This window comes from Python bivittatus, unplaced genomic scaffold (genome assembly GCF_059951505.1).
Source record: "Python bivittatus isolate LINGU-HERP-01145 unplaced genomic scaffold, Pbiv_v1 ctg000340_np1212, whole genome shotgun sequence".
NCBI lineage: Eukaryota > Metazoa > Chordata > Lepidosauria > Squamata > Pythonidae > Python > Python bivittatus.
In genome coordinates, this window is record NW_028277056.1 from 4,320,660 (window position 1) to 4,340,654 (window position 19,995).

General features: G+C 45.6%; 1 protein-coding gene across 1 annotated transcript in view; it reads left to right on the forward strand.

Moving 5' to 3' along the window:
• The window catches only part of DGAT2 (diacylglycerol O-acyltransferase 2), a 41,041-nt gene that overhangs the window by 17,433 nt on the left and 3,613 nt on the right, over nt 1-19,995 (forward strand). Inside the window, exons 3-7 of the mRNA XM_088140456.1 lie at nt 1,655-1,762; nt 3,263-3,333; nt 11,870-12,074; nt 13,783-13,957; nt 18,022-18,224. Of these exons, the coding sequence (XP_087996582.1) occupies nt 1,655-1,762; nt 3,263-3,333; nt 11,870-12,074; nt 13,783-13,957; nt 18,022-18,224 (762 nt within the window). The remainder of the gene's footprint in view (nt 1-1,654; nt 1,763-3,262; nt 3,334-11,869; nt 12,075-13,782; nt 13,958-18,021; nt 18,225-19,995) is intronic.

Sequence of the window (19,995 nt, forward strand, 5' to 3'; positions counted from 1 at the left end):
AATCCCTGTAACGTTTGCATTTTTAAATAACAATTGTCACTGATGTATTCTTTCATTAGTTTGTTATTCTTCACTAATAAATGTAGATAGATTACAATTAAAAATAGAACAGAGTGAGAAGTCCTGAGCGCTTCATGAAGTCCTTGGGTTCGAGCTGAAATGGGGGCATCTGTAGGATGAGGGGATTGGAAAAAAAGATGCTTTTAACTGCGTAGGTAAGGAAAGATCAAATTCAAAAATCAGGGCCAGGCTCTGTAGAGAAAAAAGTCCCCCGGTTTTTCCCTAGTGCGTCCCTAGGGGAGAGGCGATGGGGCAGAAGTTGCTCTGTGCGCATATCTTCCCAGCATGCACTCGGGAGCTTATGCATAATTTTTTTGCTTAGTGTTACTTATGGTGGATCAGGTGTTGAATTGGCACTGGGGAGACCCAGGTTGTAGTCCAGTGTTTCTCAAACTTGGCGAGTTTAAGATGGGTGGACTTCAACTCCCAGAATTCCCCAGCCAGCCATGCTGGCTGGGGAATTCTGGGAGTTGAAGTCCACCCGTCTTAAACTCGCCAAGTTTGAGAAACACTGTTTATGTCCAACTTCAGCCATGGAATCTCCCTGGGTGATTTGGGCCAGTCCCTCTCTTTCAGTCCAACCTACCTCACAGGGTCGTTGTTCAGGGGAAAAAAGGGGAGGAGGGAACACGGCGTACACCGTCTTTTGCTCCTGTACGAAAGGCAGAATAGAAGTCTGTCAAATAAATACATGAATAAATCGACCCGCCTTACCACTCAGACCTTCAGGCACCTTATGACAGAGGACTTCCTCCATTTTATCCCGCGACCCTGTAAGGTAGGCTGATCTGAGCGTGAACTCTGTGGCTGATGGGGACGGAATCGGGTGCCCGTTCTCCAGATTCAGCTTTAAAACCACTATATTGCACTACGTGGCTTCCAGGTAGGTGGTGCTCGGGAAAGTAATCTTGCAATGGCGCTGCTGACTTCAACCGAGTCGTCAACTTGGAATTTATTCCTTTTCATATTTCATTTTGGATCTATCTCTCTTGGAGCCAAAATGCAGGCTGGGTTGAGCAAAATCAACGGTATTAGACAGCAGGATAGTCCATCCAGGTTCTTCTGGGTTTTTACTGGGACGGGAAGCTTGGAACCTGTCTGAAAAAATAGGGGTGGAGCTGTTTAGTACTGGAGAGGAGACCACCAGGAGATCCCAGGTCATAGGCTAGACCGGCAGAAGGCAATGGTAAACCACTTACTGAACATGTCCTTGTTAAGATACGCATCCATGAAGTTCACCAACACTTGATCTGCATTCAAAGGAGGCGTAATTCATTTCCTTGCTCTGGGAATGTCTTCTCTCCTTTTCCTTGATAAGCTTTTGGTAAGCTTTTTTCCGCTTACGGAAAAGGCGTTGTCTGCAATTTTTTCTTCAGGGGGAAAAAAAGCAGCTTTGGGTTTGTGGAAAATATTTGCTTGGGGAGCTGCAGATCGCTTTGGAGGATGGTTTGGGGGCAGAAGCTGCGCAGAGAACTCTCAGCCGCTGAAACCTGAAGTCAGAAAATCCAGTTTTCCTGTGGGAAATCGTTGAAATCCGGAATGCTTCACAACTTGGGTTAATTCTCTCTTCTTCTCTTTCCCTCTCGTCTTCCAGGTATTATTTGCACCATTATCCTTGTATATATACTCTGCACAGACTGTTGGCTTATAGCAGTCCTGTACTTGGCGTGGTACGCCTTTGACTGGGACACTCCTAGGAAAGGTAAGGTGGGTGGTTTTGCAGATTTTAAAAACTGTTTTAAGCTATAATGCCTTTTTTCCTTCTTTAAAAGAGTTCTTTAGCACTTCCCACTCCAAGCAAACCACAACACCTTGAAGTGGTTTACAACAGAATGCAAACAATCTAAACCAGTGTTTCTCAACCTTGACCACTGGAAGATGGGTGGACTTCAACTCCCAGAATTCCCCAGCCAGCATGGCTGGCTGGGGAATTCTGGGAGTTGAAGTCCACCCATCTTCCAGTGGCCAAGGTTGAGAAACATTGCTCTGTATGGCTAGGTTGAATCATATGTTAAAGCAGTGTTTTTCAACCTTGGCCGCTGGAAGATGTGTGGACTTCAACTCCAACAAGTTGAAATCCACACACCTTCAGGTAGCCAAGATTGAGAAACACTGTGTTAAAGGATTGAGCTAGAGGTAGTCCTCGACTTACGACGGCAATTAGGTCTGGAATTTCCGTCGCTAAGCCATGCAGTCATAAAGCATGCCCGCATCCCTTAGCGAAGGCATTCCCTGCAGTCCTGGTTGCCGTCATTAACCAAATCCCACGGTCGTTAGGTGAGGCAACTTCTGGCTGGCTTCCCACAACCAAAGTCAGTGGGGAAGCCAGCAGTTGCAAGTGCCAGGCTGGCTGGTGGGTAAGTGGGTACTGCCGGGTGGCGTAGGGCGCGAGGGGGTGTGGGAGAGGCACAGCACGGGTTGGGGAGGGGGTGTGAGGAGGTCACAAAAGGCGTGGGTTGGGGAGGGTGTGTGGGGGTGTGCAAGAGGCACTGTGTGGGTCGGGGAGGATGCACAGGGGTGTGTGGCAGTGTGCGAGAGATGCCGTGCGGGTCCGGGAGGGTGCGTGGGGATGTGGCGTGAGTCCGCAAGACTATTATTATTATTGCTGTTGTTGTTGTTGAAATTAGGCCGAAGACCTGGGTATAAGGATATGTTTTAAGCACCACTTTACTTCATCATCATCATCATCTTCATCTTACAGTACTTATAGCAGTGTTGTCCAAACTTGGCCCCTTTAAGATGGGTGGACTTCAACTCCCAGAATTCCCCAGCCAGCATGGGACTGGGGAATTCTGGGAGTTGAAGTCCACTCATCTTAAAGGGGCCAAGTTTGGACAACACTGACTTACAGCCTGCCCCGTTCCCAAACCTCACTGGACAGCGTACAGCATCAAAGACAAAGAAATCCGAAAAACCTAATGAACGACCGCCAAATCGGAACGGTGTCAAAAGTCCCCCCAAAAGTGAAGAGAAGCCCCAAAGGACATTTCCATTTAGGGAAGTGCTTAAAGCCGATCTTCCTACCCACGTATTTTAAAACCTTCGGCCCTTCCCTTATTGGCTTTTTCGCCGGTGCCCGCGTCGATGCTCGTTATTCTGTTTCTGTAATAACTGCAAATAAGCTTCATCGGCGTGACGTTCGGCTGCGCGTCCCTCGTCCAGATCCTCTGCCAACCCTTTTTCTCTCTTTATTTTTCCAAAGCCGGAAGAAGATCGCAGTGGATTAGGAACTGGGCCATCTGGAGATACTTCCGTGACTACTTTCCAATCCGAGTGAGTTGGTGGGATGTGCATCAGCAACAGAAGAGAGAGCCCATTTCACTAAAATCAGTGTTGTCCAAACTTGGCCACTTTAAGATGAGTGGACTTCAACTCCCAGAATTCCCCAGCCAGCATCCCAATTCTGGGAGTTGAAGTCCACTCACCTTAAAGTGGCCAAGTTTGGACAACACTGACTTAGGTGTTAAAGAGCTTTGGGGTTTTAGTGGGATCCGTAGTTTGCAAATTCCCAGACAAGTGTAACGATGCATCACGGGCTAACGTGCAACTCGAAATGCAGCTGTTAGTGGACTCGGCTTTTCTTGAACGTTTGGGCCTAGTTTTGCTCACCTTGTTTGTAAGAGAGGTGAACTTGAAGCAGAGCTTAAAAAGGCGATGTGATGGAGTGATTTTCCTGTCCTTTAGGTTGGGGTGCTCCTTTGCAAACCCTCTGGCCTTTCAGTTTTAGAATTATTTATTCATTTATCTTGCACCTCGAAGGTGGCTTAGGGTAAGTCTCTCCTGATTTTATCCCAACAACGACAACCCTGAGAAGTAGGTGGGGCTAAGAGTGAGTGGTCCAAAGCCATCCCAGCAAAAGGGGCTGAATTTGGATCAGTTCAGCCCCACATCTTAATCCCTGTTCCGTCCTGACTCAGATGGCTTTCTTTGTGGTGCCTTTTCCTTTCTTTGCCCTCACTGACCCTGCCTTTACTTGCTTATCCTGCATTTTCCGTCCTGGGGAGTCAAGCAACTTACTACTTATTTTGCCATTTTACAAAAGAAATGCAAGGAAAACAGTGTACAGTCACCGATTAAAAAGTGAAAGACACGTCCAAATTAATTAATTATAACTTCATAATACCACAGCAGACAAGCAAATAAGAACATAAAGCAAATGCACCAATAAACCCCCTCTAAAAATTAACATTCTAAACTGATATAAATAATTTAAATATATATTCATTTAATCATTTTATAACAATGTATCAAATTACACCTAACCATTTTGAGCCTTCTAAGATGTGAAATCTGTGGCAATATCCTTCAAGTTGAATTCAAGCTTGCATCCATCTCCAATTTTCATTACAAATGTAGTTTTTAGGAGGAATGTTTCTGCCCAATTAAAAGTCCCACAGAGAGGTTTCATCTCCACCAGCAATTAAATGATCAAAAGACATAGTACGTTTTGAAAAGCAGCTATGAGTTGTTTCATGGAGGCATTTATGAAACTGCTGATGCATCAAAACTCAAGCCCAACTTGTCCAGCAGCCTGTCCTCCCAGTGGGCCACCAACTGCCCAAGGAAGCCCACCCGTCTCCCAGCAGATGGCCTTCAGAGGTGGTCCCATGACATCCAGGCTAAGAGCCACGGATCCCCAGGACTTCCATGCATTGGTCCAACCCTTTTGTGAAGCCAGCCAAGCTCCATGAGTCCACCAGCAAGCTTTCTCCTGGCTTCCTCAAAGCTCTAATGCTTTCACGTCCAGCATCTTAGTCTATAAACATCTTGCTCAGATAGTGTCTGATTGCTGGTTGGAGCTTCTCTGTTTGTCTCCTACCCCTGATCTTTGCCTTTACTTCCAAACTGGTTGAGCAGGAATTTGTCTGGGCTTTTCTTGAGGTCATGCAAAATGGTGTCAGGCAGGATTAGCCCTTGGTGGCGATCTGCAAAAATAAGGTTGTATGGTGAGAGCTGCAACAGCTTTTTCACCTTACATCCCAATGTTCGGGGGCTCTTTACAGCCCATTGCTTATATAATGAATATTTGGAGTGGCTTATGGGCTGAAAATCCATACTCAGTGTATTGATTGACGTCTAATGCTGGGTGGTGGCTTAGCTGGGACTTAGTTGTTACTTCTGATAAGTTTACATAGGAAAAGAAATCCTCTGTTCCAGTTAACTGCAATTTTCAGCTGTGGCCCAATGATGGCTTAAAGCTGGCTTCTTCCCCTAAAGCTATGTTCTCCAGAAGGTGCATGAGGATTGCAAGATTAGGACTGGTTCACCAGAATGTGTAAACTCATGCTTGGTTCTACCATGGTTTATGGAATGAACCACAACTGGCTGGGTTCATGAAACATGCTAATTCATAAATTGTGGTTTGCGAATCCAATTTTATTTCATGGGCTGGTCCAGAACCAACCAAATTCCATTCTTGCTCAATGTGGTGAACCTATCCATTGGGCTGAATGAATTGCCTAGGTTTTGAACTTCTGCCCTGGGACTTGTTGTCACCCTTATAAAAAAAAGCTGAATTGTGACTTGTGGTTGGCTCCTACCAAAGGACATCCTTTTATCTGAGGCTTCTGCACATCTTTTGCAGCTTCTGTCCAGTTATAAAATACAGTGAACTAAGCCCAGACGTGGCTTATCTCTTGGTGACGATGGTTGAATTTAAGTCTCAAAGTCTCCAAAACAATTTCCTTGAAACGAGAGCTGTGCTCTGTAATCCTGGCCCTTCTCAGTTTGCAGAGAAACCCCACATCAGAGCTTCCTGAGGCTCAATTATTCTGGTGAACCCCTAAGTGCTCCTTAAAGGGGGTTTTCCTTCCCTGGGGCTGGTGGGAAATTTTGCAGTAGGAATAGTTAATCTTCAGGATGCCCTTCTCCTCCTGGGAAGCCTTTTCTTGCCAAATGGATCTGGCAGCCTGGAATTCTGCTCTGCCTTTGTAGATTCTGGTCCTTCCGCTCTGAGAAAGCGCGTGCCCAGAAACGTCCCGTGTTTTCTGCCCAAAGTTGATGGCTGTGAGTTTGACTCGTGAAATGGCCCCAGTCAGAGGCAGGGAGAGCCACGCTTCTCTTGCAGATGGGACTTTGATTCAAAAAATAAAGGATTTTTTTGCAACACAAGAATTTCACTTCTCTTCCTTTTTTAACTCTTGTTTTCTAGTTCCTATTTTCTAACTCCGCTTCCCTATTTTCTGTATTCCTATCGTAACTTATTTTCGGTTCTGTCCTGTCTGTGATTCCTATCATTTCTCGGCCTTCTGGCTAACATCAAGTGTTGTAGTACTACTCTATCGTTCTGCAGACTGTTATTCTAAGGTCTCCATTTTTCCATTCCTGTCTTCTTCTACTTTAACCTTGCTTTGACCTTTCCTGGCTTGATCCCTTCTTTTATTTTTCTGGGTCTTGCAGGCTCAGGTCTGCTCTCTTCAGCCTGCTCTGCCCAGAAACACTTGCGTGGCCTCCTGATCACTGGGTCCATGTTGGGTGGAAGGTTGTGGGGTCTCATTTGCTGCTCCTCAAAGGCTGTTCATCCAGGTCTTTTGGGGGGTTGGTGGCATGACATGGCCACCACTGGGGACGGATGTCTCTTGCGTTCTGCAAATGACTATCCCCAGGAGTTCAGCTGACATCATTCAGGTGCTCAATGTTCTCTACAGATATGCTACACTGTTTTCACCACTCAGTTACCTACTGTTGCTCCTTGATTGTCACCTCTAGTTTCTTCTGCTCCAAAAGCTTCTTTCTTCTTTTCTTCTCCCTTCTTCTTCCATCACCATGACTTCCTCTGTAGGCAAGACCCTTTTGAAAGGGTGGGCTTGCCAGATTAGCTTATGGAGCAGCCCTTAAAAGAGAGGAAGTTGGGAGAGACCCAGAGGCCTCCATGGTCTCACATCTTCCCATATATGTTCTTTCCTTCTTCAGTGGATCACCCAACTTCCACCTGCTAGGCCCTGGGGACAGCTAACGTAAAGTTTGTTATCTTTTGAGGACACAGAACGTAGCTATGGTACAGTTAGGAGATGGTGTGTTTCTCTCCAACCTTGTTTGTGGCACCAAGACCTCTCAATTGCTTTAGATGGTACAAAGGCTGGTAAGGCACGTGTGAGGTGGCTGGAACAGTTCACTAAAAACATGTACTCTTTCCCCGTTGTTCGTGCATGTTGCACGCGGTGGACAGCCAGTCAAACCAGTGCCAAGGACCAAAGGTTAAAGCTTTTAGCCTGTGTGCTAAGTTCCCGAGATAAAATATCTCCAGGAGGATGATGTAATGACTAGCCCTCATGTAACTTTCCAGTTTGCTGGGAGTAGGGAGGGAGCAGAGCCTGAGGGATCCCCCCCCCCCCAGATTGGCAGTCTTCAAAGAAAGGATTGGGAACTAGCAAAGTGTCCTCTAACTCAGTGCTTCTCAACCTTGGCAGCTTGAAGATGGGTGGACTTCAACTCCCAGAATTCCCTTGCTGGCTGGGGAATTCTGGGAATTGAAGTCCACCTATCTTCAAGTTGCCAAGGTTGAGAAACACTGCTCAAACATCTTGGACCTTTTGTTTTCCCAAGGAGATCTGGCTGCAAAGAAAAAGTGAGGTTATTTCAGTAAACAGGTTGTGTGTGGTAAGGACACCAGATTCAATGGGGAAGCCCTGGCCCCCCCTTGCCATCAGGCTGAGTTTTTAAACCCCGGGAGTTTCCATCCTCAGAAACAGAAAGTTCATGGCAGGCTTCTTCCCCAGCTCCTAACTGGGAATGTGGATTTTCAGCATTTGAAGCCTGTGATAATATTCTGTTTAGAAGAGTCAGGGTTGGAATAGCTTCCCCAGAGTTTGGTGTCATGCTTAGCAACAAATAGCAATGAGAAGATAAGGCACCAATGTTAAAACGATAGCAGAAATTGCTCTAGGAATCACGTCCTCTCTCCTAAACCCATGTTGTCAGCCCTTCGAGGTAGACCAGCTTAGGAAACCAAAGTCATGCAGAGGAGTGCTACTTTTATTATAAGGTTATGGTAACAGAATCTTGCAAGTCTGATTGTGCCTCCCTCTCTTTATCTTCAAGAGAACTAGGGAAGGTCAAGTCTGAGGCGCTTTCTCAGATTACATTTCTGCCTCAGACTCAACTTTCTTTTATCTGACCACAATCTGCAGGCATGGAGTTGTTATGCAGAGTGCAGCTATAAACACAGTTCATGCCAAAAATACACACCAGCGTTAGAGAGATTGAAAGAATGCAATGTCCTTTTCTTGTTCTCCAAAGAAATCCAGCCAGAAAATATAAAATATCGGGTTGTTTATTGAGAAAAATGCAAATCTACATAAAATACAAGTTTCATGCAAAAACATAGAAAAAATCACTTCTTCTCATCTATGTGGCATCCAAGACTTATCCACTACACAAGTTTAACAAAGTCTCTAGCCAAAAACTCTCAGAGAAGAGGTACACTACTTGGTTATTGGTTACTACTACATAACCCATTAAACTGATTACATGATGGCTAAAATTCTACTGAGCAGTTGGGCATGTCATCCTCCCGTTTTATTGCCACCCCTTGAGTAACTAGCATACAGACGCCAATAGGTGGCAGTAAATAGCAGTATACAGTGGTACCTTGGGTCACGAACGCTTCTGTTCACGAACAATTCGGTTCACAAACAGCTCCGGTCGCAAAATTTTGCCCCCGTTCGCGAACACCGGATCGGGTGATGAACAGGATCCGCGGCCATTTTCCCTCCTGTGACACGGTCCGTGGCCATTTTCCCTCCCGTGACACGTGGTCTGTGGCCATTTTCCCGCCCGTGACACGTGGTCTGTGGCCATTTTCCCGCCCGTGACACGTGGTCGTAGGGAGGGGGACTCTCCCTCCAAGCAATAACCGCCTTCCTGTCCTCCACGCCAGAACGGATTAACCGTAATTACATTGAACCTTATGGGAAAATTTGCTTCGGGTCACGACCAATTCGGGTCGTGACCAGAGTCGCGGAACGAATTAAGTTCGTGAACCGAGGTACCACGGTACGTGCAAACTAACAGTAATAATTGCACATGACTTGCTTTTCTAGCCTAAACAATATTTTGAAGATAGCGAGATGCATTTCTTCCCGTGAGAAACTCCTAACAGGAGTGCCCCCCCCAGCTTACCAAGTGTTCCAAACTAAGACATATAACAATAACATATCGTATGCATCGGATGTGATGCCTGAATTCCCACAACCAGCTTCGCTTGGCTGCAAATTTAACTGATTTTGTCAGCTTGCACAGTACACGCTGACATGCGTGATACCCTTTCGGACTGATGGAGAAGCTGTGAGAAAAAAGCCACGGAAGATGATTTCAGTATATGTCTCTTGCGGCGAGATTATTAGACGCACAGAGATGGAAAGATTCGACGCTACCCGCTATGGAGGAACGGTTGCTGAAACGGACAGATGATTAGACGGGGTAGATTATAGAAAGAGGAGTATCATGATGTGACTTTGGAGAGAGAGGTTAAAATATAATTGTACTTATAACTGCTGTGAAGAATATCGGAAGCCCCTTCTTTGTATCTTTTCTCTTTCTTTTCTGTTTTTTTAAACTTTTTCCTCTTTTCTTGCACGTCCTGCTTTCTCTTTGCTTGCTTTCTTTTTCTCTTTTTCTTCCTTATGTTATATTAGTTTCTATTTGTTTTCATCCTTCTTTTTAAAAGTTTTAATTAAAATCATATAAGTGGTACCTCGGGATACGAACTTAATCCGTTCCGTGACTCTGGGCGTATCCCGAGTTGGTCGCAACCCGAGGCAATTTTCTCTTCAGAGCCTTACTCCCGCCAAGCCTGCTCTGCATTTTCTTTGGAGCCATGCTAACACGCACACCAAAAACCTTCACAAAACACTGCAAAACACACCACAAACCTCACCGAACGTCTCCTTGCTACCGCGACCTCGCCCACAGGAAGCTGCGACCGCGTGGCAGCAGGGAAAATGGCCGCGGATCCGATTCGTAACCCAAGGTAAATTTTTCCTGCCGAAGCTGGTCATAACCCGAAATGTTCGTTAGTAGAGCCATTCGTATCCCGAGGTACCACTGGTACATATAAAATGTAGGATCCCCAAATCATACACAGTTCTCACAACTCGCTGTTACCAAAGTTCAATCCAGGCTTAAACTAATCCAGGCTCAGCCAGTACAGCCACCAGGTTTTTGACTGACCTGGCAACCCCTGTTGTGTGAACGAGGCCAAGCTTTTTTATTCGACCCTACTGTGATGTGTTTTCATTTATGCAGTCAACAAATGCCTAGATTGCCCTTCTAAGCCAGTTTTTTTGGTCTTCATGGTTGCCTTAAGACTGAGACGAGGAGGTTTTATTGCTTGTTTGCCCTGTTTCGTTGGTGCCTTTTTCTGTTATGAGTTGTCCTGTGTCTTGGATGGACATGCTGGAAAGAAATAAGTGGGTTGGAACTCACGGCCACTGAAGTTAATGGACGTGAGTTACCCCAATGACCAATTTCTGGACTGATTTCAGGGGTGCTTCTCAGAGCTGATCTGCATGACCGGCTTTTCCCACTGTGACTTCAGATCTTTGACCATTTCTGACCAGGACGGGAATATACAGTGTTATCCTCTACTCACCCCCGCAATGGGGAAGCAACCTCTGGCAGGCTTTTTCTGATTTCTGCCAGCTTAGGTAGGCTTCTGGCTTGGCACCCGCTCCTCATCCCCTTGTACGGAAAGCCCTCCATTCCACTTGCGTCCTGCGCACTCCAGAATCATAGACAGAATCTCTAGTTTCAACCTATGCCATAAACTTGCTCTTCTAATTCAGGGAAATGTCAGATATTCTATGGCAAGAAATGACATGCCTTAACCATGGTTCACACATCACACCAAGCCAGAGTTGGTTTTGACTGATTTGTTGAGTTGAGACCATGGTGATCAGCTGCCGTAGCTGCAAAATCACAATGGGGTGTGATGGTTGAACCCAGTCGTTATCTAGGTTTGCTGGTAAGGGTCCCTCATGACTGGTTGTTGCAGCTAACCCTAGTTCTCCTCCCCAGGGTATTCTGCAAGCTAAGATGTCTTCGAATGCCTCCATGCTTTGAAGCCTTCTTGGAGGGGGAACCTAGACAGTTAATATGAGAAAGTTCACAGAGATATGGTTGAAAAACTTGCAAGAAATAAGTCCCATGGAGCAGGGGGCTTTTCCTTTGATATAACAGAAGGCTGAAAAGCCATTCAGTTCATCCTGTTTGGTTCTCTGAGTGTTTTTCCTTACCAGCATTCAAGCTCCAATAGCTGGGGGATGAAATAAGAGATCCTTGTGAATTCTTAAGGTTGGTAAACTGAGTTGCCTGAATAAGATCATGTTGCCATGCCAGAGTTCAGGGTGTTGTTAAGATCTGCTCTTTCTTCCTTTCCAACAAAGGAGATCCCTCTTGTTTGAAAACCTAGGTCAGATTCTGGAGTTGTCGCTCTCTTCCTTCCTTCAGAGGAATAGGGGGTGGAATAGAGTGGATAACTCTAACCCCATCAAACAACAACTCTGCCTATCCCAGGTTCTTGGGAAGGACTCGATAGTTGGATGAAAATGCCACATCCAGTCTAAACATCTGGCTGTGTGACCCACCATAATAATAATAATTTTAAATTTATATGTCGCCCGACTCCCAGTGATTCTGGGCGGTTGACGATGATAAGAAAAATGAAAACTTTAACAGGGACACTGTGAAAAGATTATACAGAATGTAAGTTGCGTTTGCTTGGAGCTATATCTATAAAACACCCCACTATCTTACATGTGTGTTTTCAATTTAACACTGTTTCCCCCCCCTTCCTTCTCTCCTTTCCCAGATGGTCAAAACTCACAACCTGCCCCCTAACAAGAATTACATTTTTGGCTACCACCCGCATGGGATCCTATGCCTGGGGGCCTTCTGCAATTTCAGCACCGAGGCCACAGGAGTGAGCCAGTTATTCCCCGGGATACGGCCGTACGTCACTACGCTCACGGGGAACTTCAGGTGGCCCATTTTGAGGGACTACTTAATGACTGGAGGTAAGGGGGGAGACCCGCTTCTCATGGTCTAACGAGGCCGTTGGTCTTGGGAGCAAAGCCCGTTGAGTGGGTGGGTCTCCCAAGGTGTAGCTCTAGCCCTTTCTTAAGAGGACAGCCCTGTTTCATTTTTGTTATGGGGGGGGGAGAGAAAAAGTTGCAGCAACAATTCACTGACCTTGGTTGTTCTTGGGAAGAAGAAAAGCAAAAAGAGCGTTGGAGTGGTTCGAAAATGAAAAGCTGGAAGTGAGACTTGAAACCTCCAGAAGAACGGTGGCAAAGCCCTTCTGTTTTGTAACCAAATAAACTACCACCAAGTCTCTACCAGTTGAGCTTCGGCTGAGAGAGACTTTTTTTTCCTTAATGAACTTGGAAAATGTCCTGTAATGCCCTTAATACTGCAGTAGGTGGCAGCACGTGCTGTCCTTGGCTGACCTTTCAGAAGCTAGGGGGAGTCATGCCTGCTTAGTAATGGGATAGGAGACCACTAGGAAATTCTGGGGGTGTCAGCTAGGCTGGGAAGATGAAGATATGTTCTGGAAGAAGGCTGTGGCAGGCCCCTTCTCTATGAAGTTTCCAAGCATCAGGCTCAGCTGGAGCTACTTCATGGACGGGACAGGTGATTTTTAAACACATCTTAATTTTTTTAATAAGCCCTGCCTTAAGAGGTATTCTCTCCTCCTCATTAGATTTTGATCTTGCTACAACATGGTTCCCCTTCCTTATTTTATCCTCGCATCAGCCTGGTGAGGGAATTAATGTTGAATGATGGCAACGGGTCCAGTAGGGTCTCATCCTGGTTCCTTCTGGATGGAAGCTGCCTGTGGAACCCTCTGTGGGCCTCCCAAGAACGTGCAGCGGTGATTGCCTTGCGTGGACTTTCTCCCATCCGCTGCCCTCTGATCCCTGGCAGTGCTACCAGGGGCTTTGGAGTCCAGCACAAGTAAAGGGCCTTTCAAAAAAATCTGTTTTCTGCAGAACAGGGATGAGCTAGACGGGAATGCAGGGAGAGCAATAAAAACAATGATAAATACAGTTATCCTTTTCCTGAATAGTCATCCAGGGTCAGCCCCACGAGGTAGACCAGGCCAGGAAATCAACTCCACAGGAAGGCTAAAACTACATCTCTTGAGATGGGCTCTAAGAACAGAATCTGTGCTGGATCTCCTCCCCTTCTTATACTGCTGTGGATCAGGGAGGTGTCTGGCTGAGCCTCTTCTGAATATTATCTGTCTGTCACGTTTCCCCCCTTGTCACTTTGGTCATGGATTTGCATATCTTGCATATCCCTGTCAAGGCCACCTTTCTTACTCTCTATGTCCGAGCACCACTTGGTGCCAGTGTTTCTCAGCCTTGGCCATTTTAAGATGGGTGGACTTCAACTCCCAGAAGTCCCTAGCCAGCATGTTTCAAGATGTGTGGACTTCAGCCCAGAATTCCCCAGCCAGCAATGCTGGCTGGGGAATTCTGGGAGTTGAAATCCACACGTTTTAAAGTTCCCGAGGTTGAGAAACACTGTTCTAGGCTGTGCTTTTCTGCATACCCCTCTCCTATCATCTTTGAAGACGACCCCAGGATTATGCAAAAGTAAAGCTCGACTGCAGCTCCTTGAAATCATGTAGCAAGAACGCTTCTCCCCAATGCCCCCCCAACAGGAAAAATGTTATATTCCCTTTTTTCCTAAAGGTTGTTTTTCACTCCAAACACCCAGGTATCTGCCCTGTGAACCGCAACACCATAGACTACCTCCTTTCCAAAAATGGCAGTGGCAATGCTGTCATCATCGCGGTCGGGGGCGCCGCAGAGTCCTTGAACTGCATGCCGGGGAAAAACTGTGTGACTCTGAAGCACCGGAAGGGATTTGTGAAGCTGGCATTAAGACACGGGTAAGGAGGGTAGAGGGCCCCGTTTGCCCTCCTGGGAGCTCAGCCCTTCTCGTATGTGCCGGAATTCCTGACAAGGGTGTTGGGAACAGGTGGATGGGCGTGGTCAAATGCGCGCATTGCTTTGGCCAGGCCTTGCTTTCCTCTGTGGCACAGTTAGTGATGCTTCTGAGAGTTGAAAATGTGCCTGCCTCTGGCGTGACCTTGCTTGCCTTGGCTCTGCTCTTACGCTTCCTTTGTAAATGAAGGACGGGGACCTCAGAGCAGACTTGGGGTCTCGCCAGAGCAGAAGGACGCGATAGAAATCAAAAGGCATTGGACAGCCTGGCTAGATCAATTGCACACTCGGTCCCCACCACGCCCATCATGGTCTGCCCCCAGGATGTGATTTCTGTAGCCTTGCCTTGCCGTTTTCTGCACTGCCAAACTGTCAGGTTCAGCCCAAAGAACTCCCCGAGACAGTGCAGATACAGTTCTGTTGCATTTATTAGCTTCCACCTCAAGACAGAAATCTCCCCAGGCTGAACCTAAGTTCCCAAGCCAGCAAGCCACAACACCATGAATTCCTTAGGGTGGTGCCAGTCTCATCTTCTGAAACTTCCCACGCTCCTGTTGAGGGCTAAGGAAACGCTTATCTCCTTGAGCGCGGCCTTCATCCAACCATTCCTTCACACAAATGGAGGACAGAGCGGACAGCCCCCGCACAACACATCTTGGTGTCAGTGGTTTTTCCTGTGGCTGGAGTAGAGATCCAGGTTCTGCTAAAGCTCCTAACTATGAACGGACTCTTGGTATTAGGGAATTGTATTTATTTTGTAATTACATCTGTCACATGTGCAGCTGGCCAGCTGTCTTAGAAGCGGTGTTCCTTCTTTGCACTTGGAAACGTTTGTACCAAGGGTCTCATTTCAATGAAACTTTGCTAAGGTGTCCCTTTGCACCCCAACTTGAATCTACGTGCACTTTTGATGGTCCAGTATATCAGAGCAGCAGGAAAGTCAGCTTGGTCGGGTGGGGAAGGCTCCAGGCTAGAAACCAGGAGATTGTGAGTTCTAGTCCTACCTGAGGCATGAAAGCCGGCTGGGGGACTTTGGGCCCGTCCCTCTCTCTCAGCCCACGACATCAGGCTCGGGCGACAAGTCGGTCGGTCAATTCCTGTTGCAACCAATGGATCAACATTCAGTTGATCCAAAAAAGCGGACCCTGCATCTATGGGAAAAATGCTAGGGTGAAAAGAAAATTAGAGCAGCAACAGGGGATATATTTTCTTTCAAGGTGAGCAATGCTTTTGCAGCTGGGGTCTGCCCGTTTAAAATCTATTTTTATTATTTAGGTTTTTTTTCCCCAGCAGACAAGGGTTGCAGGGTAGTGTCTACCTTTCCACTGTTCTTTTCTTGTGGGCATGCGTTTGATGTCAGCTTTGCAAGGTAGTCCAGATAAGAAGCACACTTAGAAGTACTGGCTCTACTTTTCTTGTAAGGTTCCAGTAACAGAATCTTGCAAGTCTGAAAGGACATCTCTTTCCCCTCACCTTTACAGCCCAAGAAACTAGGGAGGGAGATGCTTGCCACACTCCCATTCCTTCTGTGGGCTCAGCTGCCTCTTATCTGACTGTTGTCTAGTCTGTGGCTCTTCCTCCTGTCTCCCAAGGTTATTTGCACATCCCATTATAAGAGCAGACCAGTTGCTTAGCAGATCTTGTGTGTGACCTTCCTCTGAGTCCAAGAAACTAGGCAGGGTCTCTTCTGAGACATTTGCCTGTCGGGCAGAGTGATAATCACAAACACTCCTGTTTGTACAGGAGTGCAGCAAAAACTCCAGGAAAATATTAGCCATGACAGCAAACACAATGCAATGTCCATTTCTTGTTTCCCAAAGAAATGCAGTCAGAAAATATATACTAACTGGTGTTTATTGATAAAAATGCAAAATTCCATAAAATGCAAATATCATACAAAATATAAAGAAAAACACATCTTCCCATGTAATGTAGCATCCAAGACTTATTAGCAACACAAGCTTAACAAAATCTCTAGCTACAAACTCTTAGAGAAGAGGTACGCTACTTGGTAATTTGTTACAACTACGTAGCCCATAAAACCTACATAGTGGCTAACACTAAAACAACTAACAACTACTCAGAGAAACTGAACATTTTCCTCCCCTTGTATTATAGCTCTATGCCACCCCCACTGGGTAACTAGCATACACACGCCAAAAGGTGGCAGTAAATAGCACAATACACAACACACAATAACAGGTGTTTTTCACATGATCTCTGTAGTCAAAATATTATTTGTTATTGTTGTAAAGATAACGGGATGAATCCTTTCCCATGAGAATGAAAATCCTGACACCCCTCTCAGCCCGTTTTCGACACAACAATACACGTTACAGAAATAATACAGACAATTGATTACAACAATACAGAATCAATTACATTTGTTCAAACCCAAGTCTGGTTAACATTGTTTCATGTTGTACAATAGGCAATGATTTGGTAAATACATCTGCAAGATTTGCTTCAGATACACAATGCACAAGATCAATGAAATTTTCTAACATAGCTTGTCTTACATTTTTGTACTTTACATCCACATACTTAGTACGAGCTTTTAAGTTTTCTGTTTTAGCTAACCCTATACAGGCCTGGGACTCTTCGTGCACTGTGTAAGGCAATGACACTTTGATGCCTAAATCAGTGAATAATTGATGAAACCATCTTAACTCACAGATTGTTTCTGACAAAGCTGCGAATTCTGCTTCTGCAGGAGACAAGGCAATTGATGTTTGTTTCTTTGCTTTCCACGCAATTGTGGATTCACCAAATTTACAAACAAACCCAGTTATTGACTTTCTGTCTCCTTCTTCTGCAAATGAACTATCAACAAAAATTACAGGCTTTTCAGGCCCTTTGGTTGATATTTTGAGACAAAAATCTACTGTACCTTTTAAATATCTCATTACCCTTTTTAATCCTTGCCAGTCATGCTCAGTTGGTTTAGCCACTTTATGGCTTAAAACCCCAACAGCATAGGATAAATCAGGTCCTGTCCATTGGGCTAGGTGAAGGATGAACCTATCACAGAATGGTACACTTCAGGTTTTTCACACAACTTTTCATATGTCTCATTTTTTAAAAAATCACATGTCATTGGGGTCTTTACAGGTTTTGCATCTGACATCCCCATCTGTGCTAACAACTGTTCTATCTTTTTCTTCTGACTCAGATAGATTTCTCCATTTTCAGTTCTATGCACTTCAATACCAAGGTAGTATCTTAACATACCCAAATCCTTCATTTTAAAACACCCCATTCTTTCTGTGGGCCCAGCTGCCTCTTATCATTGTTTAGACTGCGGCTCTTCCTCCTGTCTCCCAAGGTCATTCCCATGTTCACTACATTTGCTTTCTCAGAAAAAGTTAAAGAGGCATGCTAAGTGCCCAGAATGGATGATTTGCCACTGAATTCAGCAGTAGCTGCCCAGCGTCAATGAGGCAGATTTGAAGGAGGGGCCAGAGAGTGCCAAAAAAGAGGATCTACAGGTCACCCATCCCTATTTCAAGTGGCATATGGAGGCAGAGCTACCGAGTCAATTATAAATTCAATTGGAAATGCAGGTTATCAGCCAGCTGAAGCAGCTGGGATGGACACGTTTGTATTCAGGCCAAAACAGGTTTTGGGGGACTTGAGAAAGCTGCCTGTCAGGCCTAGCCCAGGGAACTCCAGAAGACCATGCATATTCAATCCAGCAAGGTTTATTAGCTACAACCTCTTAACAAGAATCTTCCCAGACTGAAACCTCAGTTCCCAAAGTCAGCCAGTCAACACCGAGTAAATTCCTTAGGGAGGTGCCAACCTCCTCCGCTTATCTCTTCCTCGCGCTTTGGGAGATGAAAGAGCATTCTTTACTCCCTTATTCTGGCTCCCACCATTCCAGTCCATCACACTGCCCCATGAACAGGGACCAATCTTCTTGGCTGCCTCTCTGTTCCTGTGAAATACTTCAGTGGTGATGCAGTTGCTATTTCCGTGCAATTCTGACATTTGTTGATCTTTTTTCCAGGGCAGATCTTGTCCCCATATACTCGTTTGGGGAGAATGAAGTCTTCAAACAGGTCATCTTTGAAGAGGACTCGTGGTGCAGATGGGCACAGAAAAGATTGCAGAAATATATTGGCGTTGCTCCGTGCATCTTCCACGGACGAGGTGTCTTCTCCTCCAACAGCTGGGGGTTGGTGCCTTTCTCCAAGCCCATCACTGCCGTCGGTAAGACTTAGTGGAAAAAGACAGTCCTGGTGGGCTGGTGTCCCTGTGGTCTGAAGCAGAGGCTTTTTTGATTTATAGGTAGTCCTCACAACAACCACAATAGGGACTGGAAAATTTGTTAAGTGGGGCAGCTGTTAAGTGAGATGCACCCAATTTTATGACCCTTTTTTGCAGCGGTCACTAAGCGAATTACCATGGCCGTTAAGTGAACCAGGCAGTTGTTAAGTGAATCACGTAGCTCCCCATTGATTTTGCTTGCCGGAAGCCAGCTGGGAAGGTCGCAAATGGCAATCACATGACTCTGGGATGCTGCAACTGTCATAAGTGTGAGCTGGTTGCCAAGAGCCTGGATCGCGATCATGTGACTGCAGGGGTGCTGCAGTGGTTATAAGTGCAAGGACCGGTTGTAACTCCCTTTGTTCGGCACCGTTGTAACTTTGAATGGTCACTAAATGAATGGTTGTTAAGTGAGGACCACTTGTATGTCCTTTTCAGACTGGGAAACCAACTTCAATTCTGAAATGTATTCTTTCTTTCTTAGACTAGCTAATTTATAGTATGAGTCTTAGGCAGTTTACAAAATAGGAATAATTAAGGTTACAACCAGAAACTAAGCATAATAAATAACAATAAAGTTACTAAAACTCCAGGCAGAACTGGCCTGAACAATTAGATTGCATAGAGCAAAACTGTCCTTGATCTCCCATTTTTGGGAGGTTTGGAGCTCTGAAGTGAGACAGTGCTGCTTTCTCACAGCAGTGGAACTGCCTCCTAGTAGAGACCAGGCTGGCCTCCTCCTGGTTAATATTTTGGAAGCTTTTAAAGACAGAATTGTTTCAAAGAGCCTTCCCCTGATGTTATCATGACATCTTTAATTTCTATTTTTATTCTTCCTAGTATAATGTTTGGGTAGTAGCGGTTTACTGTTTGTATAGCTGTGGCTTACTGTCTTGATGGACATTTTACTTGGTTTGCACTGTCAATGTAAGATGCCCAGAGTCTAATAAATACATTTCTGTTGGAAAAACAGCAGAACCCATTATGAAACATACATCAAGGTGTGGAATCATAGTCCAGGCTGCTCCAGGGCTTGATTAAATAAAGGCTTTCAATACTTTCCAAAAAGACAGCAGGGTTGGGCCTGCTTGGACGTCAGGGGAAATGCTGTTCCAGAGAGCGTGGCCACAGAGAAGGTCTGTCTCCAAGATCTTGCAAGACGGCACTTTGTTGCTGATGAGACCTGGAGCGAGCTGGCCCTGGAGTTAGATCTTAGTGGAAAGACCTCCCTTCATTTGGTGGGATATCAGAGAAGGACCCATGAGCATGGCCAGTTTTTAAGATTCTCTATCCTCAGTGCATGAAAGATTCACATTGAGCAGTCCAATTGAGTCCAGAAATGTACTGGCAACCTGCGTTGGTCAAGATGGAGGGAAGCACTGTGTGAGTTCATGGCCACCACATGGATAGGGAGACTAGTAGCAACTTCAAGACCAGTCAGCTTTATTTCCTCTAACAAAATAAGCAGCAAGGCTTTGAACCAGCCACCATTAATATTGGTGCTTCTTGTTGTAGACACTGTAGGAAGAGTGTCCTGTTGGTCGGTGATGGCCAAAAAAAAAATATATTACTAGCAAAAAATCAGTGAAAGCTGACATCTTTTAATGAAATTTGTGAGTTGGAAAAGGTGCGACCAGACTCCTGATTTTTTGGTAGTAATGTTGAGATGCTTTTGAGTCACTGGGTCAGTTTCTTGTTGCTAAAACAATGGACC